We start from the raw sequence: 16,121 nt of genomic DNA on the forward strand, positions 1-16,121 counted from the left end.
CATAAATTTACATATGAAATCAAATCTACCAGTTCTGAACGGTGTAATTGTACGTATGATTTATTTACTGGTATTACTGGTATTTCTTGATAAAACGATTATATTTAACCTAGCTGTGCAATTCTTCAGTTACGAAGAGTAATACTGATTTTGGATGTACACAGCATACAGAAGGGTGTCAAGTTCAAGACTTTCATCCCTTGTTCTCTTACTAACGCTTTCTAGCGACTGCTTTGTATGGAAATAATCGAATCACTGCCGCATCGTAATTCGGCTTTAGGGATGGTGGGTTACTTCCTGGGGGTACAGTAAAAATGGTGTTCTGGAAAATGTTGACAAACATAAGGAACATCTCGTTTTTGGCCAGAGCTTCACCGACACATACTCTTCTACCAGCTGAGAATGGTATGAAACTTTCAGCCTTTGGGATCAAGGTACCATCTTGGGTCAGAAACCGTTCTGTGAGAGGAAGAAAAAATATTCATGTATATTAAAAAAAAAAAAATAATTCAGAATATAATGGTATATATACAATGTATATATATTCGTGTGTATGTATGATTGCGTATATGACTTGTGTGCAGTGACTTAAACTAAGACCACTCTAAATACATGCCAATATTGAAATATACCTGGTCTAAATTCTTCAGGATTTTTCCATTCTTTCTCTGTCATATGAATCTTCCATTGGTTAACCATTATCCATGTACCTCGTGGAAGACAATATCCACCTAAAAGTGATTATATTCATGGTCATTTAGATGTCCATCCATCACGAATATGATCATATGTAAACATTGCGGTTGCTGCAACGAGTATTAAACACTGATCAGAAGTAAAGCACTTCCTTCCTCTATGTGCTACACTCGTTTATAACATTCAAGTGTAAAGTATACTGTTTCAATTGGTTTATCTACAAGCCTAGTATGTGGTCTGTCTAATGTGGTCAATTGGTAAATGGAACAGTATACTTTTACACTTGATATGGATGCTTTAAACGACTGTGGTACAAACAGAAAATGCTTTACTTTGGATTTTACTTTTTAATTCTAATGGAAAGGAATCTGCATGGAACTTCGAAATGTATGAAATTGTGAGTTAAAAGGTTTATGTGAGTCCTGGTTAGTAGGAGAGCTTAAATTACAACGTACAGTACTAGTAGATCGGCTGTCATCGGAGGAGGCATGATATGAGATGAAACTAAAGGAATGAGTGAGGACATAAAAGAACAAAGCAATGCAGGTGGTTACGAACAACTCTATCTTTTCAAAATACAGGATTTACTAAAATTGTAAAATATGTTATTAGATGTAATTATATACATTGTGTTAATACACCTGTCTTAAACGTTCTTCGCCAAGGCGAGTTTTTATTGCTTATAAAAACTGTATACAACAGTACTGACCGACAGATGTATCACACGTAGTTGTGTGTGGTAGTCCGATTGGTGCCACAGTACGGATTCGCATGGTTTCGTGTATGACAGCTTCACAGTATGGCAGTCTTGACCGGTCTGAAAGTTGGCACGGGCGATCTCGACCAATAGCGTTGTCAATCTCATCATGCACCTTAGCCTGTACATCCGGGTAATTCATTAGATAGGCAACACACCAGTTTAGAGCGTGAACAGTGGTATCTAGTCCAGCTGAGAAATAGACAGAAACACAAGAGATTCATAGAATATGAATAAGAAATTTATGTGATTCTTCATATTGTGCGATTCTGCGAATGACTAACTTCTGTGTTTTATCGACACGCCCTGTTGCACACCACTTTAACCATAGACCCTCCACCAACTGATAGACCCTCCACCAGTTGGTTCTTTTGATGTAACCATAACAATGTAGGCAACAGGTTTCATTTCCCATTGTTTTCTACCGAATCAAAACACACATTGCAAAAAGCTTCATGCTATACTTCATGCTTTGACTGACATGTCAATTGTCTTTACGCTTTAAGTAGCGACATGTACAGTTACCACGATATGTAACCCCTTTCGCATATTGTTGCATATACTTTCAAAGACATCTACAATTCAGCTAAAATTATTTACCTCCAAATACGTCAGCTATGGTCTGTCTGATATGTACATCTGTGATTAATCCAGCATTCTCACTTCCTTCTGCTTCAAACTTGGCGTGGAGGAGATCATCTATCAGGTCACGATGGTTGTCTGTCAGTAATCACCAACAAAGAGTCAAATATGTTATTCAAATACTAGAACAAAGAACTGACATCACGGTTTTCGTAATTAGGCGCCGGATAAGGGGGGTTCTTCAAATCGTTCTAGTCCTGTAGGTTCCTTATTCGCATTATTTGAATTACGTATGTATGTATGTATTCTTTGTATGTATGTATGTATGTACATGTATGTATGTATGTATGTATGTATGTATGTATGTATGTATGTATGTCTACAATGTACCCACATAGCCAATGTACCCACATAGCTACCGTTTAAGCTACTTACACAGCCATAACTATTGAACAATTGTTTATAAAAGTTAATGTTGTTGCAATTCAGGAAATACGTACGATCATAAATGAATGACAAATAGAAAGTAATATTCCCATTCAAGAAGTAAGTTCATCTATACCTTTATATTGGTCAAATGTTTCCTTGTGTTCATCAATCTTCTGTTGGATGAGTTTCAGAAATTTGTCAACTGTTTCTCTCATCAACTTCTCTCCACTGGTCCGTGGAATGTAGCGGAGGAATGGAATGAGATCGGCCAACAGACCACCACTAGAAAATGCATCGACTAACTCCTTGAATATATCCATTATCTTTTTCAATTCAGGGTCGTCTATGGCATACCTTGTTAATGATAAAGAGATTGTTGTTAATATTCATGCATGGAAATGGTGAGGTTATTGGTATCATCTATGGAAAATTCAAAATAAATATCAATAAAAATTGGTTCGTATTGAAGTGACTTTGAGCAATGGATTTTTCATCGATGTTTTTTTTTTAATATGGCTGTGTTGATATATGAATTGTGTTTACGTCACACTCAGAATATCAGAATATGCCTTGAAACGATCAAAATTAATCATTTTTTAGTGGATGACATTTCGTGGAAAGGCACTCTGAGAATTGACCAAATGGTCGTTGGCCACCCTGTACAACAGGCTTATTCATAACGTGAGACAGATACACTTGATATAATGATAATAAACAAACACATGCAGTCTATACATTCTAATTATGTCTTGAAGCTTTAGTTACTATATATATAGTTTTGGTAGTACTGGAACTCTTTCTTGGTTGTAACTCGGAGTTTCACGCATAGTGCGATCATCAGACAACTCTGAGGCCTACTCTCTGGGTGTGCTGTATATATAGAGTGTAGACAATAGAAATACCATCACTATTGTCTGTGTCGGTGAGTTGGTGTTGTATGTATGTGTGGAGGTGTTGGTTGTTATTGTGTGAGGTATTGGGTGCGGACAAGTAGGTGTTGGCGGGTTGTTACATGTTGGGCTTTGATTTATATTTGATATATATATATGTATATATATATACACATTGATAAGTAACTATTTCATGTGTAGAACTCGTGATCTTTACCCCATCCTAATAGTACCTGCGTATAATAACAACACTAACCAGATATTTGAATAAGTATATATATATATATATATATATATATATATATATATATATATATATATATATATATATATATATATATATATATATATATATATATATATATATATATACTAATTCAGATATCTGGTTAGTGTTGTTATTATACGTAGGTACTATTAGGATGGGGTAAAGATTACGAGTTCTACACATGAAATAGTTACTTATCAATGTGTATGACGTAAGACATAGCATACCTACCGTTTGCCAAAAGACATGTTACAAATGATATTGGCAATCATTGTAAATATCAAGGGTGTCGGATCAAAAGGTTCTCCAGCTTCAACAGTTTTCATCAATTGTGGAAGAGCATCCTCACTTACAGCTCTCTCTAATCGCTCTCCACTGGCATAATTCCTGGAGTTATAAAAAGAAATACAATTTGACAAGAAAGAACTATTAAATATGTTAATTACAAACCGGAAAAGATGTAATTACTATAAATCTCAACCACATGTAAATGATTTACATGAAGTTGATATAAATACTAATTGAACAATTTTGACGTTTATTAGCATTCATGATGGAATGATATACAATGATACTTGGTAAAACTTCAAATAGTGTTATTCGATGTATGAGTATACATTTGAGTTATTAAAAGTTTGTTTGTTTGATTATAGAAAATGCAGAGATTCTAGAGAGCCAATCTTTCTCGCTTCTTATTTTAAATATGATTTACAAACTTGCCTTACTGCTTGGTGTACTAATTTTCTGGAGTCGGTAGCTACTATGTCTTTCCCGCCTTCAGAATTAATGCCCTCTATAATAGAGATTCCACTTCAAAGGTGATTTAATAACTTGCCTTATTGCTTGGTGTACTAATTTCCTGTGATATTTCCATGCAGGAGTGAAGTCAGCAACAACTATGTTTTTCCGGCCTTCGGAAAGAATGTCCGCTAAAAAGAGTTTCCCATCAGAAAATTAACACTAAAGACACTGTACTACAACTGATTCGAAACTGTTTTTAAATAATGCTCCCAGCTTGCTTGCTTGGATTTAAAAGACCATTTAAATGACAAATTTTAAGACTGATCACATCATCTTGTATCGATTATTTTTGTCATCCAGCCAACCCTGGGAACATCATTACAAACGATCACATATTTACAATAACAACTGCACATATTGACCAAAAATGACACTTGTAACTAAATTGCGAGCCATATAATCTTTTATCGATTATCTGAAAATTCCTAATATTATCAGGACTAATCACAAACCACTAGTTGAGGGATTCATTATATTTTAAAAGCCAAAACAGCATGTAGTTTTGTAAAGAACTTTTTTGCATATCAGGAATTGAGAAATCTGGTCATAAACAATCCTTTTCCTAAACATTCCCAGGAACATACTGACCACATTTTACACTAATATGTCAACTACATGTACTTTTGGAGTGTAAGATTATTAAACCACAAACAATGCATATCAACAATGATGTCACGTCATGAACAATTTTCATCTATATATCCCTAGGAACATCATCATATTTCAGCCCTATATGATCAGTAGTAATCACAAGCACAACTCTTTCTTCTAACAACTGGGCTTGGCATTGTATGGGCAATTTCCAAGAGGTGTGAAGCTTCCAACTCTCTTTAATTCCTTATCATACATTTGTCCCTAGTCGTCGTAGTCAAACTTGTCAAGCAGCATGATGCGATAAGCATGAACATCACTTGTCTGGGTCTAGTGCACCTACACTTTAAGAATGTCTCGGTGTAATGATATGAGATGTTAATCATACACGGTAGTTTCCAATACCAACTTAATAATACATGTAAACCTGCATGGAACATGTTGGAAAGGGTTCTTTTACATATTACAAGAGGTTCGTGTGATACTTACATGAATAAATATAGGGTCGTCCAGCAAAGTCATTCTGTTTAGCGACAAGTGATTCTCTGACCAACTTAATGTTATTTAGCACAACACAGTGAGTAAGTCCAATGTTCAGAGTGAATATATCGCCATACTTTTCAGACAGTTTCGTCAACTTGGTATGCGGGTCTTTAGCGATCACTGCAAATAGTCAAAGAAGGAATAAACGTCAGTAAAAACGATTTATAGTCTATCTCAGGCCCCATTTTGAAATCTTATTGTATTCTTCTGTGACAGAGCGCCCACACAGTACGGATGATGAATGCATTACATATGGAAAATAAGACAAAAACATTATTCTAATGATTACGATATAAATGGTGCCAACGTTCAAAGAATTGTCTATTGCATCTCTATAGTGGTTTTCAAATATATGGATGCTGACAGATAAAAACTGAAAACTTACACATTGCACTGCCTATAACAGGCCATCCGACTGGTCCAGGGGGAAAACCAGCGGGTTTGATCATTCCATATAGGAGGTGACATACCAGCAGACCAAGCAATAACAATAGAACATATGTCGGGTTTGATAGTATACTAAAGAGGTGGCCTATGATTGCAGAAATCATTTTGGCTGGAAAAAAGGGATGCAACAAGAATAACGTTATCAAACTGTGAAGCGATTGACGATTAGTGCTTGACTGTCAGTAAACCAACACAATGGACATATTTTTGGCGACTTCTATATTAACTTTCTTAAACTTTCTTAAAATAATTCTAGTACCTGTTATAATTTTATATTTCAATGACCTTGCATCATTCACTAAACATATGATGAGTTGAATTAGTCTAATTAGGATTGTCTTTATAATTTACGTTAAGATTACGTCGTGTGGGTGTAGACATGCATTAATGAACCTGTGTGATGAACTTACATCCCTTTAAGGTATTCCTTTGGTACTTAGCATCAGCGGCATTTTCACTCGTGGAATCCAGAATTTGGGACGCCATTCACAGACATTTATCAAACTGTAGTTGTAAATTCTTCATTTAAATGTTTTTGTATAGTATAGTCTAAGGTAACATCACCTTTAAAACGCACAATAGTGAACGAACTGAGAGATTCATTTTTTTTAGTTTACTATTTACATTTTACAGTTTCACACGACTACATTGTAAGTTTTAGACTGCATGAACTATCTAGCATATTAGTATTGTAGACTGTGGGTAAACTGACCCCTTTCCACCAAGTATTAAAATAGCATCCGCAATCACAAAAGTGTTTAGCCTATTATTCGAGGGAAAAAATAAACACTGACGTCAACTAGCAACGTTTACTAAGTAGTCAGTTCAAACAACTCAGGCAACTGAACTGAAAAGCATGACGTCATATAGTCATATTGTATACATTGACTGAAATGAGTTGGCAAATAACATAATTATAAAATCTGTCGAAAGTGTCCTGAATTCATCGAATTTCTCTTGGAATGGCAGAAGTACATTATTGGTCCCTATCCCAATGGAAGGAAATGTTACGAATCAAATTATAACACTTTAATACAAAGGGACTGGAAAATATGTCAAAGAGTGCAAGTTCATTCACGGTGGTATTCATCACGAGATATTTAAATGAACGATTGTTGTTACATGCCATAGCATTTGTAGTCTATCTGCTAGACCTCGGATGTTCTTCCGATACAATACGACACACGACCGAACATCGATATCGAGGATGGAACATCCATGTTCGGGCAAGCCCTCATTGCGAACTTATTTCGCTTATAGTATCGAAAGAGCCGAACGTCTAGCAGCAAGACTATAGCATTTGTTGTCTGAACATCAGCCCATTACAGTAGTACATGTACTATAGTGGTCTACTTTTGGTGTAATCATAAAGTAAACATTCAACTTTTATTGGTGAAGGCAGCAGTATGTAGTATTACCACAGGCACTTGTTTACCGAGATATATTCCTGAATACAATAAGATATCGATAGTATTGACATACTTGGGGTAGCATGGGTTTCTAGGATCAAAGATATCAACCGATTCCTGACGTCATGCTTTGCAAAGTGATGAAGACAATTTTATATCTACCTATTATAAAAGACCTTCAAAGATTGCTATGCTTTACCCCCTTTAGGGACTGGTCAGTCTCTTCGGTCGCGGGTAGGGGGGGGGGGGTGGATTGGGAGGCGGGGGTCACCCTGTTTTTGAAATTGGCAGTAGGGGGAGGGGTCATGCTGTTTTGAAAATTGTGGATGGGGGGGGGTGTCATTGTGTTTTTGATTGTGAACAAAATCCTTTTCTACTGACATAAAGCCTTGACTGAACTGACTGGTACATGTATGTATTTATCATCGTCCCTGTTTCTTACTCGAATTATTTAATATTAATTCATGTAAGAGTTCAAACATAACTCTACATATACATATGTCATTCACTTAGATTGCACTTTGGGGCAAAAGGTAACTTGAATGTTTCGTAATGGTATTCTTCAGAGATAGTTTATAAAAAAAGTTAATCTAAATTGTTCTACTCTTAAATATGAAGAGTAGATGTACTTTCTATTTTGGACACAACATGTCATCGACACTACAAATCACCATATCTCATCAGATTCCAGTTTCTATTTATAAGCGGGATACACTAGGTGTGACCACCTACAGTTCTCTTACATACCAGTGACTTTACTATACATGTAATATTAATGCCACTGTACCAATGTTACGTGCCCATTTTTATGTGACATGGAAAACTCATTTAAAACTTACATCAACTTTCGCTTCGAAAACTTTCGAAGCTTTGAAATATTACCTCAAAGGCTATGAATAACCTAAAAATTGCCTTAATAGAACAAAAAATCACCCGGGTCTGCTAAGTATAGGGGAGACCCCTTGGACTCCCTCACCACCAGAGGTCACTCATGCACTCAACCAACAATCAGACGCACCAACGTTTAAAATGTCATAATGGTATTAAACTTCTCTCACCATATGCTAATTTGAGAAGATAGTCAAAAAATTGCCTTAAAAACTCAAAATGTCCCTTACCAATGATACTACCATTAGTTGCGTTGACTTTTACTATAATGATTAAGAACATATTTCAACTCTATGTAAGTATGTAAGTTATAAATACTAGTTTCTGATACTTGATGGTGCTGTCTTGTAAAACTTGGAAATTATTGTCTGAAAGTGTCGTGGTAAAAATGGGCTTCAATTGCAAGAGTAAGACAACCCAAAGAACTTTTATGGGGAGACCCCCTCGAGCCCCCTCACACAAGAAGTGGACATAATTTATCACAGTCACAAGCTCTCCCCCCTACCTCTTACTATCAAGACGCTATTAAACTTAATTAAAAAATATATTTCAACCCTATGAAGTTGCTTTTTACATGTTGGTGTTGTCTTGGAAATTACTGCCTGAAAGTGTCTGAATAGCCTAAAAATGAACTTTAAGATTCAAAAATCCCGTAGAGCTTCTAGGGGAGACCCCTTGGACCCCCTCATAAGAGGTGGACAGTGACTCTTTGTCGGGCCTATTGGCAAAATCCAACCCCCGGCTGGAGAAACTGGCCGGTCCCTTAGGACCGATAGCGGTTTCCATGGAACCGGACCCTCTCCATAAACACGAGTGCGCAATCACATTAATGATTGAAGGCAAGGTCGTTTGCATGGGTAAGGCTTGGGTTACGTAATGTTTGCAGAGTAAAACGAAATGTTTGCATAGTAAACAGCCGGTTGAAAGTTCATGGTGTCGCGTGTCGTTCTGTGATAGACTCATACAGTCCTCGGAGCTTCGCATGGCTAAAATTGTTCCTTTGTATGTACCGATATCTACTACATAATTGTACTCGAATATCCCTGTACTGTCACACAGGGTTAACAATTCGTTGACGTGTCACTGCGACGGGCTCGGTGTTACGTATCGCGAAGCCCGAGTGTTCTGTTGCAAGCCTTGTTTATATTTACGCGGTGTGCGATCCCAGAAACCTTGTTATTTTATACCCGTTTCATATATTATTGGCCAAGTATCTCAATGGTGTAACACATAAGGAACATGGAAGGGCTGAATGAAATCTATGACGCGTAGCTTTATGGCTATGACCGATCGTTATAATTTACAGCAGTGAACATACGCATACTGACCTCACTTTAGGTCAGGTTGAACCTCAATACTAAGTTCTGTGCTCTGACTAAACTATAAAGCAGTAAGCTGTAGATAGTATACTAACATACCTTGTTTGGCGATGCCCGTTGTCACCTCAGTGTGCCTCGTATGCGAATACACGTTGGATAGAGGCTGTATTCGGTAGTCACGTGATAAGAACTTAAGTGTACAAATAGAATTACGTCATGGTAGTCTATGAGTAATACTAAGGGGTAAAGCATTTGATTTACGGCTTGAAGATTGTCGGGAAATAAATTGTCGTAGGCCAAAAAGTGGGAAAAAATGCTGACCAAGTGAAGACAACAATTTCTTTTCAATTGTATGAGGTAAGAGAATTGTGGTACATGTGTCTCTGAATTTTAGACTCTCGTCAAAGGTTTATACTGACACTGTCAAATCAAATTTAAGAATGCTGACCTGGCTTAGAATTTTTAAAGAACGTAAACGTTCACGAGTTTTCTGAATAAACACTTTTTGACAGGATTACCTGATTATCACTCTTTTAGCATTGAATTTCAAACATTTCCAGGGACACAAGGGAAACCCCCTCCCTCCCGTACCCAACCCTTCTTTGCTACTTTGTATTTTGATTCAAATTTACGTACTATTGTTACTATCTCGATATATTAAAAAAACAAATGAAAGCATTCTCTTAGTCCGCGATTTTTAAATATGGAACCAATGGCGTTGTAACACAACTATAGAATTGACGTGTTATTACCTTCCGTGAGGAAGATTATATATTAGTGATGGAATGTGTGTGTGTGTGTGTGTGTGTGTGTGCGTGTGTGTGTGTGTGTGTGTGTGTGTGATAGTTTTTTCCAAAAAAGAGTGGCCCAATTCGAATGAAATTTGGTGCTTGTATTATTCATGGTAAAGACTAGAACCAGTTCAGTTTTGGTAAACATACCATTATTATTAATGAGCTATTTATATAATTAATTGTTTTCGGTAATTATGCTATAACTTGAGAATGTATGATTTAAATTTGATATAATTCTGGACATGCATTGATGATAACAACGTGCATGTGTCATATAAAGTTTGATAATATAGCTTGTAGTTTTAATGACTCCTTTGCATAATTCAAATAATTCGGCTATAATTTAATGCACAATTCAAATTCGATATAACTTGGCACATACTTCAAACATTAGAAGGGGCGAAAGCTTGTTGATGTCGCTTTTTATTTAATGGAGTCATTTGCATAACTAATGATATTAATGATAATTAGGCTAAATGTTAAGAAAGCACTTCTCAAATTCAATATAACTTGCTACCTATATCAACCATAACATGGTGCATAACTTCTACAAAGCTTTGTGATATAGCTTTTAGTTTTAATGACTCAATCGCATAATTAATGATCTTCAGTAATAAGACCATGTTTTCAAATTTCAAACTTCATACTTTAAATTCAAATTCAGCTAATCGCTAATGTTCTGATAAGCTTGGCGATGTAGTTTTTAGTTTCAACGACTTATTTGCATAATTAATAATTAGACTATACTCACAAATGCACTCTTCAAATTCAATAAAATGTGGTACATACTTCAAACATAACTAATTCCATATGTTCTGTTGCATTCCAACAATTATTGTGCGTAGGAATGAAAATCTAAAGACTCTGCTCTTATGCCCAGTTTAAATCTGTTTAAAAATGTTTTATGTACACCATAAAGTTACTGTTAGTATTGGTAGCATCTTCATTTCTGAGTCAGTTACATCAATGTTTTGAAGGTTTATCCACTTGCCAAAGATGTTGTCATTTTTGCAATACATATCACCGTTTCACTGATGCTATGAGCTTGGTCTTGTTGCTAGGCATATGGGCATTCTCGTTTTGGGTGTTTATCCACTTGCCTAGCCATCCCTATATTGTTTATCTTTGCAATCTATACCGTTATATGGCAGTTGTTATGGGCATGGTCTTGTTTGTATGCCTGTACCTATGTCCATTTTTACCTCCCGTATGGGAGTGTTATTTTTGTCTGTCTGTCTGTCTGTCTGTCTGTCTGTCTGTCTGTCTGTCTGTCTGTCTGTCTGTCTGTCTGTCTGTCTGTCTGTCTGTCTGTCTGTATGTCTGTCTGTCTGTCTGTCTGTCCGTCTGTCTGTCTGTCCGTCTGTCTGTTTGTCTGTCTGAACATGATGAACTTTGCCACACATCTTCCATATGCTACTGGCAAGAACTAATTAGAGTTTGGTAAACATCCAATGACCATTAATTAGTCATTTGCACAATCAATGGTTATTAGTAATTCTATATCTTTGGAACGTATACTTCAAATTCAATATAATTATGTGCATACGTTAACCATAACAAAGTGCATATGTCCTATAATGTTCTATTAGATGTATCGCTGTAAACAGATGAGAATTAGGACACTAACAATGCAAAACCCCAAACACTAACTAGAATAAAACACAAAAACACAGTGTTGCAGTAAACACCTGGTTAGGTTAAGGTAAGCTTCCCAACACCCAGTCACCAAGAAAAATTTCCTCCAGGGGAGCAGGTACAGAGGTAGGTAGGTGTAAAAGTAGTTGTCATTGACCAAGTGTAGTAACAAATTTACAATAGTCTCTGTGACTATTAACTATGTGGTAAAATTTGAAGCCCATGTGATGCCATCTTGGGCCACCTGGGTTCATTGACCTTGTGGACGAGTGAGGTAGACTAGCGCTGCCAAAGATGACCAGTCACCTTGAAGCTGGATCATCTCTAGTGTTGCACCACATTGATGAGCAAAGGTAGCCCCTCTATGATAAATACTTTGATGCATCATGACTGGTGTTGTTGATCTCGTGCTGAAGGACTTTAGCAAACAGAGTATGAGTTGTAGGCTGTGGAATGCCCATTTTGTGCGAACTCTCATACCCCACTTGAAAATGAAAATGTCGCAGGTGAATGTGTACATCATATTTCTTAACTGATGGTGGCAAAGATTGGACTTCCTGAAAAAGGTATGGAATAATAATTATAATAATAATATTTATTTTTCTATACTGTAAATCCATAGAATGCTCTAAACAGTTCACAAATCTAAAAAAAGAAAAAGCACTTAATACTAAAACAACACTTCATACATCTTAAAAGACAGTTCATTAAAAGCTTTGCGGAAAAGATGTGTTTTAAAACTTTTCTTAAAACAATCAATGGTATTACACATTCTAATCCCAGCCGGTAAATCGTTTCATAACCGCAGAGCAACATGGCTGAAGGCCCATTTGTAGATGAAAGATGACCTCGTAAACGGCACCTCAAGCAAGCCCGAATTTGAAGAACGAAGATGACGCATAATATTTCTGGGTGTTAAAAGATCAACAATGTACATAGGCGCAAGACCATGAAGTGCCTTAAAAACCAGTAGTAAAACTTTGAATTCAATTCTACACTCTATTGGGAGCCAGTGAAGTGATCTCAAAAAAGGAGATATATGATCATACTTGCGGCAGGCAGACAATAGGCGAGCCGTGCTATTTTGAACTAGCTGTAGTTTCCATAGTAAAAACAAAGGAAGCCCAAGAAACAGTACATTACAATAGTCTAACTTAGAAAAAATCAAAGTGTGAATGAGCCTTTCAAGTGACAAACGTGGAAGAAATTTACAAATGCTAGCTATATTTCGTAAATGAAAGTATGCACTCTTGCATGTGGATGTCACATGCCGCTCCATCGTCAATTGGCTATCTAGAATACCAAGATTTTTAACTACCGGCGCCAAATTCACGAGGGAGCCGCCGATTGCAACATTCACACGCCCGAGATGAGAAAGGGAATGACTCGTACCAAAGCAGATGACCTCCATCTTACTGTCATTCATCTTCAAACGGTGACTCAGCATCCAACACTTCACTCCCCTAATACAATCAGATATCTGAGCAATGGCGGGTGTAGAGTCATCAACCTTGAACGAGATGTAAATCCCGGTGTCATCCGCATACGATTGATACGAAACACTGCGATCAGCGAGCATTTCAGCTAATGATGATGTGTATAAATTAAATAAAATGGGACCGAGTACACTCCCTTGGGGACCCCACATTCCAATTTTTTGGTAGCTGACACAGCACCATTGAGAACTACACCTTGATCACGGTTTGAGAGATAGGAAGTAAACCATGATAACACCTTTCCAGTAATGCCAATTGAATGAAGTTTGTGTAACAAAAGATCATGACTAACAGTATCAAAGGCTGTTGCCAAATCAAGCATGACAAGCAAACCAACTTTCTGTTGACCAATGGCACAAGCAATATCATTTTGTAGTCGAAGTAGAGCTGTCTCAGTACTATGATATTTCTTATACGCAGATTGACGAGGTACATACAAATTATTGATATTCGAGACGACTTTCTCTATAATCATAGATATAAATGCTAAGTTTGACACTGGTCGATAATTGTTTAAAACATCCTGATCCAATGATGCTTTCTTTAGAATTGGGGTTACCATTGCCAGTTTCAGTCGATCGGGAAATTTCCCCATTGACAATGAAAGATTAATAATGTAAGGGGTTGAGAAAAACAGGGAGCAGTGAAGAAATGCAGGCCAATTTAGTGGGCAGTAGATCCATAACACTCGACTTGTTTGGGCACCTCATCAGCCGTAGCCGGCTCAAAATTGCCCCATTTATTGTCCAAATCAGCACCGCAACTCTCAGGGGGCAGTGATAACGTCAGTGTCGATTGCCGGGAATTCAAGCTGAATTTTCACAATTTTATCCAAAAAGAATTTAGCAAAAGCTTCAACCTTCTCTGACAGAGTTAAATCCGGTAAGGGATCAGCACGAGTGTCCGAACCTAATAAATTTGATACAGACGTCTCGGATCAGATGTACTGTCCTCAATCATATGCCTGTGTAGAATTCCATTTTCGCATCATCAATCACAGAGTTCACCTTGTCTCGCTCATTCACAAACATCTGACGGTGTATCGTAAGACCATAATCTCTCCACAACTTTTCATATCATCTCCGTGCTTGCTTCGCAACCCGGATGTCATCATTATATCATGGAGCCTCAGTTTTATGTGTGATAACACGGGTCTTCACTGGGGCATGTTTGTCAACAATGCTCTTCATGGACGTTGTGTATTCAGATACAAAGTGATCAAGGTCGTCAATAGAAGCTGTCTCTGAGACAAATCGGTCAATGTCGGCTGACAGGTTATCAAGTTTTATTTTTCGAATCTGATGATACGATATTTCTTTGTCACTTACTCTAGTTGGTCTGGATATATTGATGACGAAGAATACTGGATAGTGATCAGGAAAACACATGTCTACTGGCTGTACATTGGCTAACAGGTCAGCATCGATAGAACGAGCAATGATCACGTCCAGTGTATGGCCTTTGCGATGTGTTGCACTATTGACCAGCTGGATGACATCGAATGAATTAAGGAGATCCAGGAAATGCTTACCCTCTGAGGATGATGGGTCATCCAGATGACTATTCAAATCACCACATAGAATGAATCGGCTGAACTGAATATCATGAAGAAAGGATTCAAATTCCTCCATAAACATCGCAAAAGAACTTACATTCGTTTTGGATGGAGGTGGACGATAAATGGTATGCACCATGACACAATCTGATATTATACGTAGCTCAACAGACAAAGCTTCGAAGGATTTAGCAAGTGTAGGTGTTTCATTTCTCCTTGAAACACCAATACTATCCTTGTATATAATGGTTGTATCTCCACCACGACCGTGCCTCGACTTCTCTTGTATTTTATAAGCAGGAGGCAAGATCTCGGCTATGACCGGAGCATCACGGCAATCACCACTTAGCCAGGCCTCAGTTAGCATCAAAATGTCAAGATTGCGAGAGATGATGAGATCACGAACTAGAGTAGTTTTCTTGTTGATGGAACAAGGATTCAATAAGCAGGCTGTAATGTTAAAGTTATCACACATATTGATATATTTGTTACCGTTGACATATTCGTGTTCTAGTTAATTCCATACTTGGTCATATTATGCCCTACATGTACTCTGATTGAGGGGTCAGTAAACTGTACTCAGGGTCATGATATGCACTGATGATGCCACCATGAGTACCTTAAAGCCAGTAAAGAAAACAGTATACATTTCACACAGTATTCTTATTGATCATATTTGTTTGGAGTGGTCAAAGGACATCACAACTCCCTCTCTTAGCTCTTGTATGGTGTTTATTAGTTATTCATTATGTAAATTTGGACTTTATTGACAATAAATTGGAGAACACTTGTAAGAGAGCAGAGTAGCTCTCCACGTTTACGGGAAATGAGTTGAATGAGTACATATGCTCAGTTGTCTGCTGTCCTGATTATGTTTGTCCGGGCTTTGAATATAAACCTGTGTGAAAGATATGATTGTGATCCTTGGTATAGATACATGATCAACCTGCTGTGCCCAGAGATCTATTCTTTTATAAACTTATGCCCTGAGAAGGCAAAGTGATGATGGCTGATCCTGATG

At 37.2% G+C, this 16,121-nt stretch overlaps 1 protein-coding gene across 1 annotated transcript; it reads right to left on the minus strand.

Moving 5' to 3' along the window:
• Positions 1-161: 161 nt before the first annotated feature.
• LOC144435432 (steroid 17-alpha-hydroxylase/17,20 lyase-like) lies at positions 162-6,490 on the minus strand. The gene is made up of 10 exons (XM_078124028.1): positions 6,415-6,490; positions 5,943-6,113; positions 5,504-5,677; positions 4,458-4,551; positions 3,854-4,009; positions 2,598-2,818; positions 2,054-2,173; positions 1,406-1,645; positions 633-731; positions 162-459 (listed from the first exon to the last, which is right to left on the minus strand). The coding sequence occupies exons 1-10, from the start codon at positions 6,488-6,490 to the stop codon at positions 212-214; spliced, it is 1,599 nt and encodes a 532-aa protein (XP_077980154.1). The 3' UTR covers positions 162-211.
• Between the last annotated feature and the right edge of the window lie 9,631 nt (positions 6,491-16,121).

Source organism: Glandiceps talaboti, chromosome 5 (assembly GCF_964340395.1).
Source record: "Glandiceps talaboti chromosome 5, keGlaTala1.1, whole genome shotgun sequence".
In the NCBI taxonomy this organism is placed as follows: Eukaryota; Metazoa; Hemichordata; class Enteropneusta; family Spengelidae; genus Glandiceps; species Glandiceps talaboti.

Coding starts and splice junctions, on each gene's coding strand:
- LOC144435432 (XM_078124028.1), bottom strand. CDS start 6,490: ATGGCGTCCCAAATTCTGGATTCCACGAGTGAAAATGCCGCTGATGCT. Junction 6,114..6,414: donor AAGGAATACCTTAAAGGGAT/GTAAGTTCATCA, acceptor CCTTTTTTCCAG/CCAAAATGATTTCTGCAATC. Junction 4,552..5,503: donor ACGACCCTATATTTATTCAT/GTAAGTATCACA, acceptor AACTCTTTTTAG/CGGACATTCTTTCCGAAGGC.